The following is an 18,633-nucleotide window of genomic DNA, read 5'->3' as shown; positions in this document are numbered from 1 at the left end:
AAGGCCGAGAGAGAAGATACAGATTTAAGTACTGGTACAGAAAGTATAAAAGTCCATGGACAGTTCTAAAAATTTTCCAGGTGCGTATTACAATGTGGAAACAATCATCTATGAAAATTCGTGGCCGCCAGGTCTGCAGGATGAAGCTGGAGGAGGCTGGCTCCCCTAGAGCCAAATATCTGGGAGCACCTCACAGTGGGAAGGAGCGGAGAGGTGGAGGCAGGGAAGGAAATGACCAATGTATGGAGAGACTAGCCAGGGAGAGGGGGCACAGCTTCTCCCAGAGGCATTTCTGGCCTCTGCTGACGGGGTTCCTGGCTGACTCCTGACCGCTGTTGCTCAGAAGGGCACTCCCAAGGGCCCCTTCTAAGGGAGGAGGGGGCAGCTTTCCCATTTCTGTTCATCACCTGCCCAGACACCTCTGAGTTTTCAAGGCATTACTTGGAAGAATTCAGGATATCTCAGGAATGGTTTTTTTTTCAACAGAAGAAAATGTTTGTCGGTGTTCCTACCAGAGCGTGGCTTCACGGATTCTGTTGTTAAGGCAGAGAACGTTGTAGAAGACTGGGGAGATAGAAATCCCCTTCCCCATGACTGAGAGAAGCACACGCCTAGAGAGAGAGAGAGAGTGTGTGTGTGTGTGTGTGTGAGAGAGAGAGAGAGAGAGACATTCGGACAGACAGAAACAATGACCAAATAAAAAACAAGAACGTTATCTCCTGGGGCCATACCCTCCCTCAGAAGACAAGCCCACAGGCAGGGCTTGCCTTCTCAGAGGCAAGAGGGAAAGCTGGGCTCATGAGCCCCTGGGGAGGTGAGGCCTGTCCGTGCTGGAGCCCACTGTCTTCAGCAGCACCAAGGACACAGCGGAGTCATAAGGTGAGACCCGCCAATGGGGAAAGCCAGGAAGGTCCCACTGTCCCGAAGGAGAAGGGGAAAAGATGGAGCCGCCAAGCAGGGTCAGCTCTTCCCTGTTCTTTACTGCGGTTCACAGACACTCCCAAATGATCCAGGGCCTCGGGGCTTCCATTTTCGCACCCCCAGTACCCCCCGGGGTAAACACGTGTGGATGAGCCCAGGGAGTGGGCCCGGGGTCGGCAGCTTTTAGGTGGATGTGGCGTGTCAGCTGTGACTCATAACTGCTCTACCCCTCTGTACTGGAATAACTTCCCCCAATTTCATATGAACTTACTGGAACAGAGGCCTGTTCTGTGCAGAAGCGAACCCTTCCGCACACACGGAGCGGCGTGAGGAGGGTGACGGGTCTCCTCACTCTCACCCACGTGCCAAGATGCCCAGGATTCGCACAATCGGAGGGGGCTGAAGAAGGTTCCCGCTGTGTGCCAGCCACAACGGCCGGCAGTGCACGTAAAACATGCCTCTGCTTTCAAGGAATTTTCAGTCTTCCCTTTAAAAATGCACATAGGTAATCCGGTAGAAGTGGCCCATGACTTGGGAGCAGCCGTCACCACCTCCCCAGAGCCACTGCTGAACTGTGGCTCCCTTTTAGAGTTCTAAGATTATAGGGCAAAGGACAGGTAAGTTTCAACACAGCAGAAAAAAAGGAAGAAGACTTTCAGAGCTTGTGAACTGACTTTAAAACAAATCTCAGCATCTAGGAGTTAGCAGGGAAGATCCAGGCTCATGGAGGAGTGAGAGAGTATTCTATGGGGGAAACTGAGGCCCACCAAAGAAAGGTGAGATTTTCTTTCTGTCGTGAGGCTATCCTTCCCCTCAGGCTCGAGGTTTCTCAGTCATCATACTGAAAAACTCTGTCAGATAATATAAATAACTGTTAATGTCAGCCTTTGAATGGTGACACCCTAACATTCTCTTCTTCCTCTGTACCTCCTCTCCTTTGAGCCCACCCATACCCACCTACTCCCTCATCACCATCTCAGACCACTGCTCTACCTTGGCCAACAAAGACCTCTGATGGCTTATTATGATCAGATCTGCAGAGACCCGGCCCACACCCACCTCTCTAATTTACTCCCCACTTCTCAGTCTGCTGAACCCCATGCTCTGGCCTAGCGCTACTGCGCATCTGTGCCCCACACTCCAGCCCCACCTCCTCTGTCCACAGGAGTCCTCCTCCCTGTCCCTCCGGGGAAAACCCTACCCAGGGGACCCCCCTGGTGCCCCGTGAGACACAGCTTACCCCCACAACCTTTGTTTGTACCTTACTCAAGACTTTTTATCTCCTGCTTTGCATTAAAGTCATGGTCATTCTGATTTCTGGTGTCCCAATCAGGAAATCTGGTCCGATCAACACTACTCTATTTGTGGGGATCCCAAGACAGAATGTTTGTTCACTGAAAGCTGGGCTCTCCCTGAAAGTTTGGGATATGATACCCTTGTAGCAGAATAGGTATGATTGTTTTAGGGACTTGACTTTTTTTTTTTTAAGATTTTATTTATTTATTTGACAGAGAGAGACACAGCGAGAGAGAGAACTCAAGCAGGGGGAGTGGGAGAGGGAGAAGCAGGCTTCCCACTGAGCAGGGAATGTGGGCTCGATCCCAGAACCCTGGGATCTTGACCTGAGCTTAAGGTGGCCGTTAACAACTGAGCCACCCAGGCACCCCTTGTCTTACTCTTTTAAGGAGCAGAACGATGTTTATCATAACGACTGCAGTTGGCGGCCACATAAATGTTTGTTGACTGTTGAGTTTTAACTGGTAAGGGAAGGACATACCGAGCTTCTTGCCATCCCTGAATTCGACTCCAGGGGCCTCTGTCTCCTTGTCCTACCAGGGCCGGCGGTGCAGGCTGTGCCAACACCCCCGGGGGGCACCAGTGGCGATCTCCTCATCGGGACTAACACGTGACACTGTGGAGGGAGTCCCAGCTGGGAGTCCAGAGGACCTGGGGTATGGACAAGCCTGCCACTGAAGAGCCACAGGGCCTTGGGCCAATCTGTTTACTGCAGCAGATGGACCAAGGACAGGACCTGTTGGTGTGTGATGTTCCATCCTGTGACTGTGGCTCTTCCCAAGTGGTCTTTGAACCACACTGACCATTTGAGTTGATCAAAATTGTGGACTAACCAGACACGGAGGCCCAAGCCATGGGTAGGGGCAAGAGGTGGGGAAGGATGCCAGCGCCCCCAGCTCCGGGAGAGGCAGAGGCAGGGCAGAAGGGTGTGTGGGTCACCCTGAGGCTTCAGGTCACCCTGAAGCGCACCCTGTGCGCTTGAGAAGCACACGTGGGCAGATGACTAGAAGGGAGACCACCTATGAATGGGTCAATTATACTGGATTTTAGGTTTATCCCACCAAGCCCGTAAAGGTAAACACCAAAAGAGAGGTTGTCATGCGAAGTCTAAGGCAAACAGCCTGGCAGTTTCGAGGACCAGGAGCACTTGCTCTGCAAGTGTCAAATCTGGAGACACAGTGAGTTCAACAGCCCCTTTTACTGGCATCCCTGGGGAGCTGCGGGCCCGCAGATCCATCAGAGTGAGCAGAGGAGGGACAGCGCAACGCGAAATGTGAGAGAGACAGGATGCTAGAGCTGGCTGTCCACGGCCTAATCACAAAGTGCCTTTCCCTAGCCTCTGGCTGCCCACTTGCACCCACCGTGCCTGGGACCTAAAGCCCTCCTTCCTCCCTTTCTCAGGAAAATAGCAAGGAAATCCAGCACACTCGCCCACAGAGTGCCGGAGGTGTCTTCTGTCTTATCCCCAGGAAGCATTCTGGTTTGGCTTAAGGTAGAGGAACAGGCTGCTAGGAGCTTTTCAGAAGGCAGCACACCTTGGAGGGGGACACCTGCTTTGGTACTGGGGTGGGGTTGGGGGTGGGGAGCAGGCACATGGGGCCCTGACCTCACCCCTGCAAATGTGACAGCCGCAAAGAGAAGAATCGATCTCACGCTGAAAGTAGCCTGCTTGGCCTTCCGGTTCAAAATAGTGTCTGATTAGCAAATAAGGAAAGAAAGAAGAAGGGAGGGGGAAGGGCAGAGGGGAAGGTGGAAACATCATTCCAAAGAAAGAAAGGTAGAACTCTGCCAGGGGTCCCACACAGCATACAGTACCAGGATTCAGGAAAGTGGGCATGCTTCGTGGAGTACAAGAAGTTTTGGTCTTTATGAAATAGGACCACACATCTTTAAGGACAGCAGGGCAAAAGATGGTATTAAAGGGAACTAGACTCAATAAGGAAAGGTATCAAAACCAAAAGGCAGCAAATCCGTCAAGTTCTCACCATCCTGTGAGTCCTTTAACCAACTCCTGGGAATTTATCGTAAGAAATAATTCTAGATGTGTATAAAGATAAACTACAAGGATGTGTGTCACTGCACTCTTTATAGTATGAGGAATGCTGAGGAAAGGGATGTTCAACAAAAGAGGGTCAGTTTCATAAATCATGGTATATCTGTGCACTGAAATACTAGAGCACTCATTAAAAAACTACACTGTAAAGACTTTCATGTCATTCTATTGAAATACCATGGGGATATCCGCAAGATCTATTTCCAAGTGGAAACAAAGCAGCTGTAAAACATTGTTAATGGTGACGACATTTTATAAACAAAGATATATGTATATAGATTCACAGAAAAATAGCTGGAGGGTATGCACCAAGATATGCAGACTGGTTATCTCTGGGTGGTAAAATCGTGGTGGCTTAAGTTTATCTCATTTTTTTGTTTATTTGTATTTCCTAACTTTTTACAATGAATATGCATCATGTTTTTAAGAAGAAAAAAATAATAGGAACATTCAGAATTAAAATGCACATTGACAGGAGAAAGGAATGGACCTGATAGTTTGGAAGAGCCAGTCAATGAGGGGGTGGGGGAAGGCGCAGGGGGGGCTCACAGGATGCAAAGCACAGAGGAGGGAAGGAGTCAAAGGGAAGCAGAGAGCTTTACAAAGCAGAGAACCAAGATCCTATAAATGGCTAATGGTGCTCCCAAAGAAGAGGCCAGAACAGATGCTATCCAGGCAAGAATCTGGTATATAATAGGAGATCTCTTTTCTGAGCTATAAATAAATAAATAAATTATAAATAAATAAGTATCCTTTGCATCAAAGTAAAGCCTAATCATGTCCCTGAGAAATTAAAAATAAAAGCAAAAGGAAGGAAGGAAAGAAGGGAGGGAGGGAGGAAGGGAAAGAGGACGGGATTATAAATGAACTAACATAGTCCCCCTCTTCTAGATTTCTTATTACAAATATAAAGAATTATATACGTTTTATATTTATATAAAGCCTTCTGGCTGAAAAAAATAAATAAATAAAACAGACAATCCTGAAAGAAACAAAAATCCCCTTGGCTTCGATACCAAATTTCAGAAGGCAATGGAATGAGATTTACAACATCTTAAAGGGAAAAAAGAAAAGGAAAAAACCATGTTCTCACTCTGCCAAGCTGCCCTTTCCTTTGAGCATGAAGACAATAAAGGGGCCTGTTCTGGCGTGCAAATCTGCCACCTCGTTTGTGAAGTTTCTGAGGAGAGCATGTCGGGAAAAGTGGGCCCATGTGACCAAGAAGGAGCCTGACCTGGCGGTGGGGAGGGGGTGGGTGCAAAACCTTGTCAAGGCCACACTCAGGCCTGGGGTGCACCTTGCAGCTCTGTGCACTAGCCCAGGGTCTTCACCCAGACTGTCTTCCTTCCCAGGATGGAGGGACAGGGCTTTGAGGTACCTGACCTGTGCGCCAACCCCCCCCCCCCGCCCCTGCCTTCTCTCCCTTCTCCTCCCTGAAGACACAACTCTGCCTGTTCACAGGCTACTTAGGGCTCTGGACTCCTGCCCCATTTCTTCTCCAATCCAAACAGCATTTAGCCCCCTGGAACCCTGTTCAGCACCAGGCTGGCTACTCTTAGGGCCAGGAAACCTCCCTTCTTCCCAAAGGAACCTTGGCACCCCTCGCTTCACCAACTCATGCCCCAAGCCAGGCCAAGAGCTGGGGTGGTACCCTCGGGAGCTATCCAGCCTAGTCAGGAGGAGTGTGGCAGACATGCGAGGGTGCTCACTCAGCCCTTTCCCAAGCACCTTCTTCTTAGCCTACTTCTGCTACAAAGAATGGAAAGCCAGCCACTTGTCCTACTTTCTGCTGTAGCTAGAGTGGCCACACGACTCGTTTCTGGCCCATGAAATGTAGGCAGAAAGCCCAAGGAGGGCAGTGTGTCTCTCAAAATAAAGCAATACTTGCCAGAAAAAAAGAAAATGGTTTTCTCCTTTGGTTTTTCCCTTTTTTCCCTGCCTGGAGCACAGATAAGATGGCTAGAGGTTCAGCAGCCATCATGTGATCATGAGGCAACAAGTGGGGAGTAGTTTGGGGGTGAAAGCCACAGTGCCCAGGATAGTGACACAGCAAGAGAGCGGGGGCCTAAAAGCAGCTGCACCAGCCCCGAGCTGACCACATCTGGATTTTGTGTGAGATGAGAAAAAGAAGCCCCAGTTACGTAGCGCTGCTCTTCAATTAATAATTGTAGCCAAACACTGCTGACATAAGAAGATAATGAAGTTAAACACTAACAAAACCCCAGCTGTTAGACAGCCTCATTCTCTGTAGTCAAAGTGTTATAAATCTGAGTGGTTTCTGTTTGAAGCAATAAGATCTTTCTCAAAATATTTTTCAAATATATATTCTACAGCAACCTTTCCCTATCATTCTGCAATGCTCTGAAATATACTGATAGCCTCAGGAAAGGGAATATATGCAAAGGGCTGGTAGCCCGTATCTTCTGAGTCCCCACTGTAGTCCTCAATAGCCCTACATAGTACAATGACTCTTTCTCTCTCTAATCTGCTGTAGGTTTAAAATTGCAGCCAAGAGTTTGCTAGAAGGGATTAGAATGAACAACAGGCTGAGAGGGAGTCTGAGGGGTCTTGCCTTCAAAATCAGGGCAAGGCAAGAGAGAGCCAGGGGCATGAGCTCTCCCCACAAACTTTGAACTGGATATGGTTAGCAGCTCAGATGTCTTTTGGTTTTCTTCTGGATTCACACCTTTCTCTTGGGTTGGTAAGATTAGGAGGCACCAAAATGCAGATGTGGCATGGCAAGAGCCCAAGATAAGTCACAAGAAAACTTAGGGTCTGATGAACGCCCTAAGCAGGCAGGGTTATAAACATTGATGGGAGGGAGAGGTTCTGGTGGGCTGGAGTCAGGGAGAGCTTGAGTCTTGAAGGGCGATCAGGCCCTGGCTACTTTGGGATGGGAGCCCCAGGCTTTCGGAGAAGGTGGTAGCATGCACAGGGTCTGGGAGGCTGGGAGTTGGGCAACATGGTTGGCCAGCAGGCTTAGGCAGAAGAGTGGAGACAGACCACGAGAGGGAGGTTAGGGCTGAAATAGGCCCCCCGAAGAGCCAGAATTCCCCCTCCCAGGCAACAGGGAAAACAGGCCACTGAACCTACCTTGGACAGGAACCAACCTGCAGACCCACCCTTGTTGTTGTGGCCGACATTGATCTTCATCAGCTGCCCCAGATCTGGAGCATCTAGCATGAACTTGTCTTCAGCCCCCCTTTCAAAGTTGTCCTTTTCATTTTCCAGCCGACGCTCCCCTGTAAACACACACGTAAGAAACTTACAAAGGAGACCAGAGGAAGAGGAAAAACCCACTTCTAAGCTTAATCATGTGCCCACTTGAGGGTGGTCTCAAAAGTCAACATGGTGGGAGGCGGTAGGAGGGGGGGACAAATTAAATAAATAAATTTTATTTATTTATTTGAAAAGTACGTAGGTACTTTTTGTACTTCCACTCCATTTTGCTCTGAACCTAAAGTCACTCGAACGATGATGTTGAATTTTTCTTTTGAAGATTTTATTTATTTATTTGACAGAGAGAGAGATCACAAGTAGGCAGAGAGGCAGGTGGAGAGAGAAGTGGGGGGAAGCAGGCTCTCTGCTGAGCAGAGAGCCCGATATGGGGCTCTGTCTCAGGACCCTGAGATCATGACCTGAGCTGAAGGCAGAGGCTTTAACCCCCTGAGCCACCCAGGCGCCCCTGTTAAATTTTTTTAAGAAGTCAACACAGAGAGCTTTATCCTGAGATCTCCAGACTCTAAACCCCTCCAACCTCTAGTCAAGGCAGAAACGTGCCCTGCATGGGGCTTGCGCCCAGGTCCATAACTGGGTTTATGCTTTCTGTTTTAGTCTGGAGTTCCCATCCTCGTGAACCCAGGTACACCTCCATCCTGAGAGCTGAGGTCCTGTCTGGCTTGTATCAGCCTCTTGTCTTTGAACTGGGAGCACAGCTGTAGGAGTTGGTCCAGGCTGTGCTGGACCCCTGACTGCCAAGAGACCCCCTTAGGCCTGTCTCCTTTTCTGGAAACCAGTGATGACAGCTACCATCAGACACTCTAGTTCCACAAAGATTTTTTTTTTCTTTTCTATTTGTCACCACAATCCAAGAGGGATATTGTTAATTCCATCTTGTGGATGAAGAAAAAGGCTTAGAGAAGCCAGATAACACACCAGAAGTCACACAGGTGATCATGGATCATTAAGATCCATTCTAACCTGTTCTTCCTACTTTGCAGTTTTCCAGTATTATGTCCCCAAGTTTGCAAGCCATATTAACACCTATAGCCCACATAAGCCCCACGTAAGCATCATGCTGATGCCATCCATTTCCTTCCTTCCTTCCTTCCTTCCTTCCTTCCTTCCTTCCTTTCTTCCTTTCTAAGATTTTATTAATTTATTTGACAGAGAAATAGAGAGCACAAGTAGGGGAGCAGCAGGTAGAAGGAGAGGGAGAAGCAGGCTCTCTGCCAAGCAGGGAACCTGATGTGGGCCTCAATCCCAGGATCCTGGGATCACGACCTGAGCTGAAGGCAGATACTTAACTGACTCAGCCACCCAGGTCCCCTGCTTTCCTTTCTAAAATTTAATTTCTTTACATCTGTCTACATTTTGAACTGCAACAATTCAAACATATAGAAAAGTAGTATAAGACACCCATACACCCACTACCAGATTTCAAAGGCAGAACAGGTGCTAACACTCTGCCTAATTGGCTTAGACCTTAATTTTTTTTTAATTTTTAATTTTTTTAAAGATTTTATTTATTCATTTGACAGACAGAGATCACAAGTAGGCAGAGAGGCAGGCTGAGTGTGGGGGGGAAGCAGGCTTCCTGCCGAGCAGAGAGCCCAATGCAGGGCTCAATCCCAGGACCCTGAGATCATGACCTGAGCAGAGGGCAACGGCTTTAAGCCACTGAGCCACCCAGGCACACCAGACCTTTCTCTCTCTCTCTTTTTAAAACATTTTATTTATTTATTTGACAGAGAGAGATATCACAAGTAGGCAGAGAGGCAGGCAGAGAGAGAGAGAGGGAAGCAGACTCCCCGCTGAGCAGAGCGCCTGATGCGGGTCTTGGTCCCAGGACCCTGACTGAGATCATGACCTGAGCCAAAGGCAGAGGCCTTCGCCACCCAGGCACTGCAGACCTTTCTCTTCTTTAAAGAAGAGATGACAGGTAGGTCTAAAGTCTCACCAGGCACCCAACTCTCTTACTCCCTCCTGTGAATAAACACCATCACCTGTATTGTCTCCATGGATTTTGGTTTGCATGTGATGTCTTCATACAAAAAAATGTACTTCTTTGCATGTTTTAGAATTTACAAGAAAAACACCCCAGTGCACATCTCTGTATCAGGGTCGTCATCCACACACTGGGGATGCAAATAGCCCCACTGTCTAGGGTCTGCTGGGAGGATGAGATGAATGGGTCTCCATGATGCGGCTGCCCATGCAGGTGCTGTGTTCGTGATGGAGTTGCTACCATTTCCCCCCTCACCAATACATCATCATCCCTGTCATGCTGCATGCAACTGACTTTCCTCTCAGCTAATACTAGGCTTTTCAGGTCACCCTGTTGATGCTAGCAACTTGAGTTCATTTGTGTAACTGCTGTGTGATAATCATCGAACAGAGACAGCCCTGTCATGTTTCCAGCTGTGGAAGGCTGGGAGTCGGGCAGCCTCGTTGAGGTTGTGCCTAGTTTTTTTGCCACTGTGAACAACACTAACATGGGCTCTTCCATATCTGCATTCTGCTGCCCATCTGTGACATGTGCTCTGAGTAGGTACAAAGAGTCGCTGGGTCCTGGGTGTGCTCCCCTCCGATGTGTTAGGTATTACTGTAGAATTGCCCTCCAAGATGGGAGCTCCACAGTGATTACCACCAGCAGTGATGAGGCTCCAATCCCCCACATCATCCTTAACATATATATTTGAAAATTTTATTTCAGTATGTATACAATGGTATTTTGTTGTGATCTTAATTTATATTCTCTTGATTATTTGGAGAGATTAAACATGTACATTGCTGAGAGAGATCTAAACAACCCACATATGTTGGTCACTGAGACCAGCTCTTCTGTAGTTTTTTTCTGTTCATATACTTTACTATGTCTTTTTATCATCTCTCCTCTGCCTATGGTGTCTTTCATCATACAGATATTTTTCTAGTTTTAGTGGACTTTATCAATATTTTCCTTTGTTATTTGTGCTTTTAGTGAATTGTTCAAGAAACTCCATCTTAAGTTCAAATTCAAAAGACACTCTTAAAGTTTCTTCTAAAAATCTCAAGAGTGTTGCTTTTCCACATTTAAGTCTTCAGCCCATCTGGAAGTTATTTTTGTGTGTGGTAAAAGGTAAAAAGATCTAATTTTATCTTTTCTCATATGGTAAAGCAATTGTTTGCACACCAATATTTGAATAGTTCATCCTTCCTTTCTGATTTATAACACTGCTTCTATGTGTGTTTCTAGACTCTGTTCTGTTTCACTGATTTTTCTTTGTTTCTCCTTCTATCAATACCACACAGATTTAGTTTTTAAAGATCTGTGGTATCTCTAAATTTCTATTTATCCAGCAGGGTAAATATCCCCACTTATTAATATTATTTTCATTATTCAAAATAGTCTTCACAATAGTTAGCCCTTTATGGATGGGAATTTTATTAGCAGATTAAGCTGCAGGATATTGCCTTTCAGAAATGTGACTGAAATTGAATTGCATTTATAGGATAATCTGGGAAAAATGAGCTCTTAATGAATTTGGGATTCCATAATGCATTTCTCCATTTAAATATTCTTGGATATCCTCAAATTTCCAGAAGCTCTTGTGTTGGAGTTTTTCTTAGGCACCTTGTAATTGATATTGTGAATCATGTATTTTTAAATTAAATGTTTGCTTATTGTTTTTATTAAAATTTGTAAATTAATCTTGAATCCATAACCTTTACTAAACCTTCTTTCCCATTGGTTCTAAGGACTCGTAAATCCTCCTGGATTTTTTAGATGGTGATTATTTTTTATGAAAATTAAAGTTTGTTTCTAAATGGTGTGAGAGGTTGGAGTTTCTTCTAATTTATTGACTATGATCAAGGAATGTGAATGTTGAGTCTACCTTACTAATTTCAGTTTGTTGATTTGCTTTGTGGTTTTAGTACGCAGTCATTATATGCTTGAGAAGAACGTGTATCCTCTACCAGCTGGACTCAGGAATCTGCGTCATTCCAGTAGATCAGGCTTAAACTGTGTAGTAAAAATCTTCTACACCCATGCTAAATTTTTACTCATATGATTTATCAATTATTGAGAATGGTTTATTAAAATCTTCCACTGTAATTATGTACTTGTCAAGTTTCTTCAAGAGTTTTGTTTCTTTTTGCTTCTGTTGTTTTGGGAACATGATGTAAAATTTATACCCCTTCAGAATGATGACATCTTCCAGGTTAATTGTTCCTTTTGTCATTGTCTGATATATTTTTATTTCTAACAAAATATTTTTGTCTTAAACTTTAATTTTATAGATAACAATACAGCTATGCCACCTTCTTCTGTGTTGTTGATATGCTCCTGATATATTTCATTGTATTCTATTTATTTTCAGCCCTTCTGCATCCCATGTTTAAGCTGGATTTTATTTCCTTTCATTTAATATAAGAATACCTATCTTTTTTTTTCCAATTTATTTATTTTCAGAAAAACAGTATTCATTATTTTTTCACCACACCCAGTGCTCCATGCAAGCTGTGCCCTCTATAATGCCCACCACGTGGTACCCCAACCTCCCACCCCCCCGCCACTTCAAACCCCTCAGATTGTTTTTCAGAGTCCATAGTCTCTCATGGTTCATCTCCCCTTCCAATTTACCCAAAAGCACATACCCTCCCCAATGTCCATAACCCTACCTCCCTTCTCCCAACCCCCCTCCCCCCAGCAACCCACAGTTTGTTTCGTGAGATTAAGAGTCACTTATGGTTTGTCTCCCTCCCTATCCCATCTTAAGAATACCTATCTTTTAACTCATGAGTTTAGTTTATTTCTATTTATTGTGACTATCTGTACATTTATTTTATTTTTTATTATTAGCCATGCTTTTCCTTTGCTTCTCTTTCCTTGTTTCCTGCCTTCTAGTGGATCAATTGAGGTTTTATTCCCTCTATTGGTTTAGAAGTTATAAGTTTCTTATTGAGGGGAGGGTTATTTTTACAATTTTAATATGCACACTTAACTTACTGAAGTCTGAAGTTCACCAATACCTCTAGTCTCCTATCACTTGAGGATGAGCTGTGACCAAGAACCTAATTATGTTTTAACTTTCATTATCTACCTTCCTTCTCAAAGATTATTACGTTCTAGCAGTTCGGGTCCACATTTTCTCATGCCCTGGTGATAATCTTTATTAGTACTATTTACTAATACTTGCTTAAATTTATTACATCAATATCAGTACTTTTACTCTATTTCTTTCTTGCTTCCCCTTTCTTGTGGGTATGATTTCCTTTTTCTTAAAAATATATTCTTCAGTGGCTGTTTAAGTATAGATCTATGAGTGGTAAACACTATTTCTCTTTGCTTGTATGGCAATTCACTAATTCTGTCCTCACTCTGGAATTACTGAAAGCCTGGCTGGACACAGGATTCTAGACTGATATATATTCTTGCTCAGAACATTAAAGTGATTATTCCATGAATTTATCACCTTGTATAGTTAGCTGAGAGGAATTTGCTATCAATCTAATTGGTTTTGTAGAAGATAATCTGTCAAATCTCGTTACCTTTTTGTTGTTGTTGTTGTTGTTAAAGATTTTATTTATTTGACAGAGATAGAGAGATCACAAGTAGACAGAGAGGCAGGCAGAGAGGGAGGATGGGAAGCTGGCTCCCCGCTGAGCAGAGAGCCCAATTCGGGACTCAATCCCAGGACCCCGAGATAATGACCTGAGCTGAAGGCAGAGGCTTAGCCCACTGAGCCACCCAGGTGTCCAAATCTGGTTACCTTTAAGATCTTTCTCTTTGCCTTTGGATTCACCACAATGTATCTAAATGTGGATTTGTTTTCTTTTACCCTGCTCAGTGACTCCTTCTGTTACTTTAATTTGAAAATTCATACCTTTGCTCAATTTTGAAGAAGTTTCAGCCATTATCTTTTCAAATATTTCCTTTCACCCGTTCTGTTCTTTATTGGAATTCCTGCTCAGCATCTGTCAGAACTTATTCTGTCCTCCATGAATCATGACCTCTCATTTGTATTTTCCAACTCTTCATGTCTCTTCTCCGAGTATTTTGCTCATATTTATTTTATAGTTCATAAGTCTCTATTCAGTGGTTTCTAATTGTGACATTCAACACATGCATTAAGTGTTTATATTTAGTCACTATATTTTCATGTCCTATATTTTTTTTCTATGCTTTTCATGGTGTCTTCTTATTTTCTTCAATTGTTTTGTTCATGTATGTAGTCCATTTAAACATGTTTAAACTGTAGCTTTTCTCAGATTACTCTAGTGTCTGAAATTCTTGAGCATTTAACATTGTTGACTGTTGTGTCCACTGATGTTTAGTCATGGGGGATTATGTCCTTGAGTGTTTTGTAGTTTTGGAAAGTGAACTCATCTCTAGTACATTATCTTTGGGAATCTCATGTGGTCTTGCAAATGCTTCTGAAAGCACCAAGGGTATTACTGATATGGAACCAATTTTCTGAGCCTAGGGGAGGAAGGGTCCCCAAATCATATGTGCAATGTAAAATCAGACATTAAGTCCACAGAAATGTAAGCAGAATGTATCAATTTCTCAACAACTCTGTCTTTTTAATCTAGAGCCCTTGCAGAGATAAGGTTATTGAACTGATGAGCATATATTTCCTGGCCTGTTTTTTCACTGAAGATGTTCCTGTGAACCTTCAGGACTCCTGGCTTTACCTGTGGTTCTAATTTGGCCTATCTTGCTTCATGCAGAACACAATCTTATTTTCTGGCCCCAAACAGGTATGAAAATCTATCCTGTAGATAGTTGAACATGAAAGCCCCCTCCTTCCAAGAGACACCCATTCATACCTAATACTCTGGTTTTGAGTTCCCTCTTCATTTTGGCACCTGAAGATTTCTCTTTTTCTTCTTAAGCTCAGCAATGCATTTTGAATTCTTTAATATATCACATCCAAAATTCAGATCTCAGTAGCTTTTCTGACTCCTACGTTATTTCAGTAATTTGGAGGAAGCAGGAGAGAACCACCTGTCTCAGTTCTATTGGCCTGAATGTCCTCCCAACACCTGTGGCCATGCTTGTGTCCTCAGTTCTTGGTTCACTTACGAACACAAGTCTAATTATCTATCCCTGGCCCCATTCTACTCTGCACCAAACCACTGCACTGAATCAGGCCATGCCCAGCCACGTTCAAAATATAACACAAGACGGCCATGGAGCTTAAGGAGATAAAGTGAGAATGAGTTCTTTGCTTATGTAAAGCTTGGGTCTGTTCATCATCTAGGATGAAGGACAAGTTTAAATAGACCCCAAACCCAACACCGTATTCTGAAAACACATCATAGTCACACACATAGATTTTATAAGATGGGCACCTGCTGCACAGAAGGCCATGGACCACCACAAAGAAAATTGCAGCTCAAGAGAGGAGACTGGAGCAGCCTTCCTCAGCCAGGCATGGGGGGAAGAGCCCACCTAAGAAGCAGAACTGGGCACAGCTTGGGAAGAAAGGATTTCAAATCCATTACCTGTGTCTCCATACTCTCCAAAGATATTGATGAAGACATCAGCATCAGTCCCCGCACCAATGACATCACCAGTGTACACCTTGACTTCATACTTGTTACCTGGAAATGAGGACAGAGAAAGCCTCAGCTTCTTAGGATCCTGAAGAGAGAAGAGCAAAGGCCCCAAGGTAGCTACCACACCACCTACCCATCCCTCCAACAGAGCCTGAAGTATCACCATTGCTGTCAAGAACACAGCACAAATGAGCTGCTTGACATTGGTTCCAAATTGTCATTGCCAGAATATATGTGTGTCAAGTTAGTGCACCATACATCTTAAATTTAGACAACATTACATATCAGTTATATCTCAATAAAGCTGAAGAGAAAAGTTAAATGGTCATTGCTAAATGGTATTCACAGCATACATCAGGTAGACGGAACTTCTGTTTTCATCTACTAACATGCTGCCTTGGGACACATGAATCAGTCCCAATCCAGATGCCTCACTGAACCAGACCACCAGCTGATCTCCCCTGGATATCAAACTGCTTCTTACTGGGCCCACTGCCCATCTACTCTGCCCTCTCCAATCTGTTACCACATTTCATCACAGTGTAAAAATGCACTGGGGAAAATAAATTCTGCGAATGAAAATCGAATTTATATGTAAATTGCCAGGGCCATGACAACTCAAAGACCAGAGGCACCAAGAGTAGCAGTAAATGCATGCCTAGTGGTTACCTCACTTAAAGATCTATATGGTTTCCCGTATCTTTCCCCCATTTACAGAACCCCATGCACTGTAATCCCCAAATGCCTCAGCCCCGGCCATGGCCTTGTGAGGGGGATGGGCTCAATGTAAATTAGACAAAAGGCTGAGCTCTGCCTAGGTCTCCCCAACTGGAGCCTGCCTTAGAGTGGGGAGCAAAGGACAGGGGTTGCTGTGCTGTGCAGGAAGGAAAACTCCTCTAGACTCTCTTTGGGTGCTAACCATTCTAAGGGCTGGGGCAATTTTCCCAACCCTTTCCCCTTCCTTCAGTGACTTTATATTTATGTAGCAGAATTTTGTTCAGATTTCTTGTGTGCAATATGTGAAGTTGATAAGAATTAGATTTGTTCCATTAACTCTAAAAGATATCTGTATCCCCATGTTTAATGCAGCATTATTTACAACAGCCAAGACCAGGGAAAAAACCTAAGTGTCCATCAATGGAAGGAGAGATAAAGAAAGACAGACAGACAATCACGCACATACAGGAATATTATACAGCCATGAAAAAGAAGGGAATCTTGACATTTGTAATAAAATGAATAGACCTTGAGGGTATTATGCTAACTAAAATAAGCCAGTCACAGAAAGCCATATACAGCATGATTCCACTGATAATGTGGAATCCGAAAAAACAAACAACAAGAAAAAAACAAAAATACCCCTAAAAATCCTCTAAACAAAGGCAAACAACCCCAAAGCCATAGATATGGACAACAGATTGGTGGTTGCCAAAATTGGGGCATAGGGGGTATATGAAATGGGCTAAGGGGGTCAAAAGGTACAAACTTCCGGTTGTAAGATAAATAAATCATGATCTGTAATGTACAACATGGCAACTATAGTTAATAGTATTGTATTGCCTATCTGAAAGGTGCTGAGAGAGTAGATCTTAAAAGTTCTCATCACAAGGAAAAAGATGTATAATTATATGTGGTGATGGATGTTAACCAGACTTTTTGCAATGCTCATTTCTCAATATATACACAGATCAAATCATTATTTTGTATACCTGAAAAGATTAGCCTATATATAAAACATATAATGTTTTATGTCAATTATACCTCAATAAAAATAAGTTTGAACTGTTTTAATTGAGGCCCAGAGTTCCAGACCCTCTGCCCACCCACCTCCTCCCTAGGGCCTTCCTTGATGTCCTAGCCCCCAGGGTTGTTCTCCTCTGCATTCCTGGGCTCTGTCATATTGTCTGTGTCAATGATTTCTAAGTTCAGCATCTATCGTCTTATGTGGTTTGCTGTTTCCTGCAGGTGTGGCTTCCAAGTTCTTGAAGAACTTAAAAAAGGTCTGGGCAGGACCTCCTTCTCATGCATAGCCCCCCCACCCACCCAAACAGCCCCTAGCCTAGTTCTGGGCAATACTAGAATCTCACCAAGTATGTTGGAAAGCAACTTGATTGGCATTTCCTAAAGCTCAAAGTCCCAGGGAAGTAACTCAGGACAAAGGAGTGAGGTAGGGGAGATAATGAGAAAACTTCATTTCCCCCAGTCCCTATCTTGAATCCTGCCCAGCAGCTGCCATCTAGAGACGACACAATGTAGAGTGTTGCAAGGCACACAGAGAGACACCCCCACTTAGACACAGCCTGGAAGGCTAATCTTTAAACCCCTGAGAACCTGAGCCAAGAGGGAGCAATTCTGTCCTCAAACCTCACTCGGTGAGATCCAAAACAAGAGAGGGAAGTCCTTCCATTTGTTGTCCCCAACCAGTGATGCCAGGATGAAGTGGGGGCCCGGGAAGGACCTAAAGGCCACTGCTGAGCATCATGCAGTCAGAGAGGACAACGGGACTCCAGAAAGAACTGGGCGCAGCGCAGCAGGAGGAAAGGATGAGGGGGGCTGGGGAGCCCTTGGGGGAGGAGCAGCAGACATTCTGCATCATTCCAGAAGGAAGAATTGGACTTAGCACTTGAATTATAAAAAAGGATATTTTAGCTCACCTAAAGAAACGTTTTCTAGTAGCTAGGGCTGTCCAACAAAGGCATGGAATGCCCTTGGGGGAGTGAGTTTCCCATCCCTAGAGACATCTAAGCAGTCACTTTGTGACAAACACACTGGTGGAGAGCCATCTGTCAGGGAGACTATAAAGAAAAAGCCAGAGGTGAGAGAATGTGAGAACACTAAGGGTCCTTTCAGTCTGCAAGTCCTTGACATCTGACCAGGCAAGGCAGCCTGCAGACGAGAGAGGGAAGCCAAGAGATGGGGGGGGGGGCACTCTCAGCAGGGGAGGAGTCACAGGCTGTTGTACGCAGGCCTGGGAAGCAGGATCCCACACAGGGCTCTGGGAACACACAGCATCCCCGTCCCAGGAAAGTCCAGAGAAGTAGCATCAGGGTCTGAAATGAGGCAACAAAAGAGACAAGGGTGGAAGGAGCTTCCAGAACTTTGCAGCTGAGGTCAACAAGGCGCCCAAGCCCAGGGATCAAAAATCAGATGAAGAGAATGCAGGAGAATGTCAGTTCTGGAATTAGGCTGGACTGTTCTCTAACCTCTGCAGAACTCTCTATGGCAAGATGGGGCCCTGGGTCCCCATGTAGCTGACTGTGTGAAGGGAAGAATGCTCGTGTGCCAGACGACCTCCTATCACACTGGGGAGGGAGTGCGAGCAGCATCAGGGGGGCAGGCCCACCTCAGAAAACTGCTCTTTAAAGGGCCCTGAAGATGGACAATGAGGCCTATTATATTACTGTTCTCCCTGCTTTTCTTCCACATTTCCTCTGCAAGCAGAACCCCATCTTATCTGATGCGCCGTTTTTCCAAACAAGGCCTAGGGCCCCGCGCCAACCGTAAATTGTGATCAAGTGCGTATATTGTTGAAAGAGCAAGACGGGCTAAAAGCAAGGCTTCATTCTCTCATGGCTGGCACACTGTCAGCACAGTGC

General features: G+C 44.9%; 1 protein-coding gene across 2 annotated transcripts in view; it reads right to left on the bottom strand.

Moving 5' to 3' along the window:
* Positions 1 to 18,633, bottom strand: part of LOXHD1 (lipoxygenase homology PLAT domains 1) — a 151,338-nt gene that overhangs the window by 100,064 nt on the left and 32,641 nt on the right. For both annotated transcript variants that reach the window (XM_044240992.1, XM_044240993.1), the window contains exons 5-6: positions 14,984 to 15,082; positions 7,364 to 7,512 (exon numbers count right to left, since the gene is read on the bottom strand). In XM_044240992.1, the coding sequence (XP_044096927.1) occupies positions 7,364 to 7,512; positions 14,984 to 15,082 (248 nt within the window). The remainder of the gene's footprint in view (positions 1 to 7,363; positions 7,513 to 14,983; positions 15,083 to 18,633) is intronic.

Source organism: Neovison vison, chromosome 3 (genome assembly GCF_020171115.1).
Source record: "Neovison vison isolate M4711 chromosome 3, ASM_NN_V1, whole genome shotgun sequence".
NCBI lineage: Eukaryota > Metazoa > Chordata > Mammalia > Carnivora > Mustelidae > Neogale > Neogale vison.
Note: the sequence above shows the minus strand (reverse complement) of the source record. Positions and strands in the feature narration are given on the sequence as shown.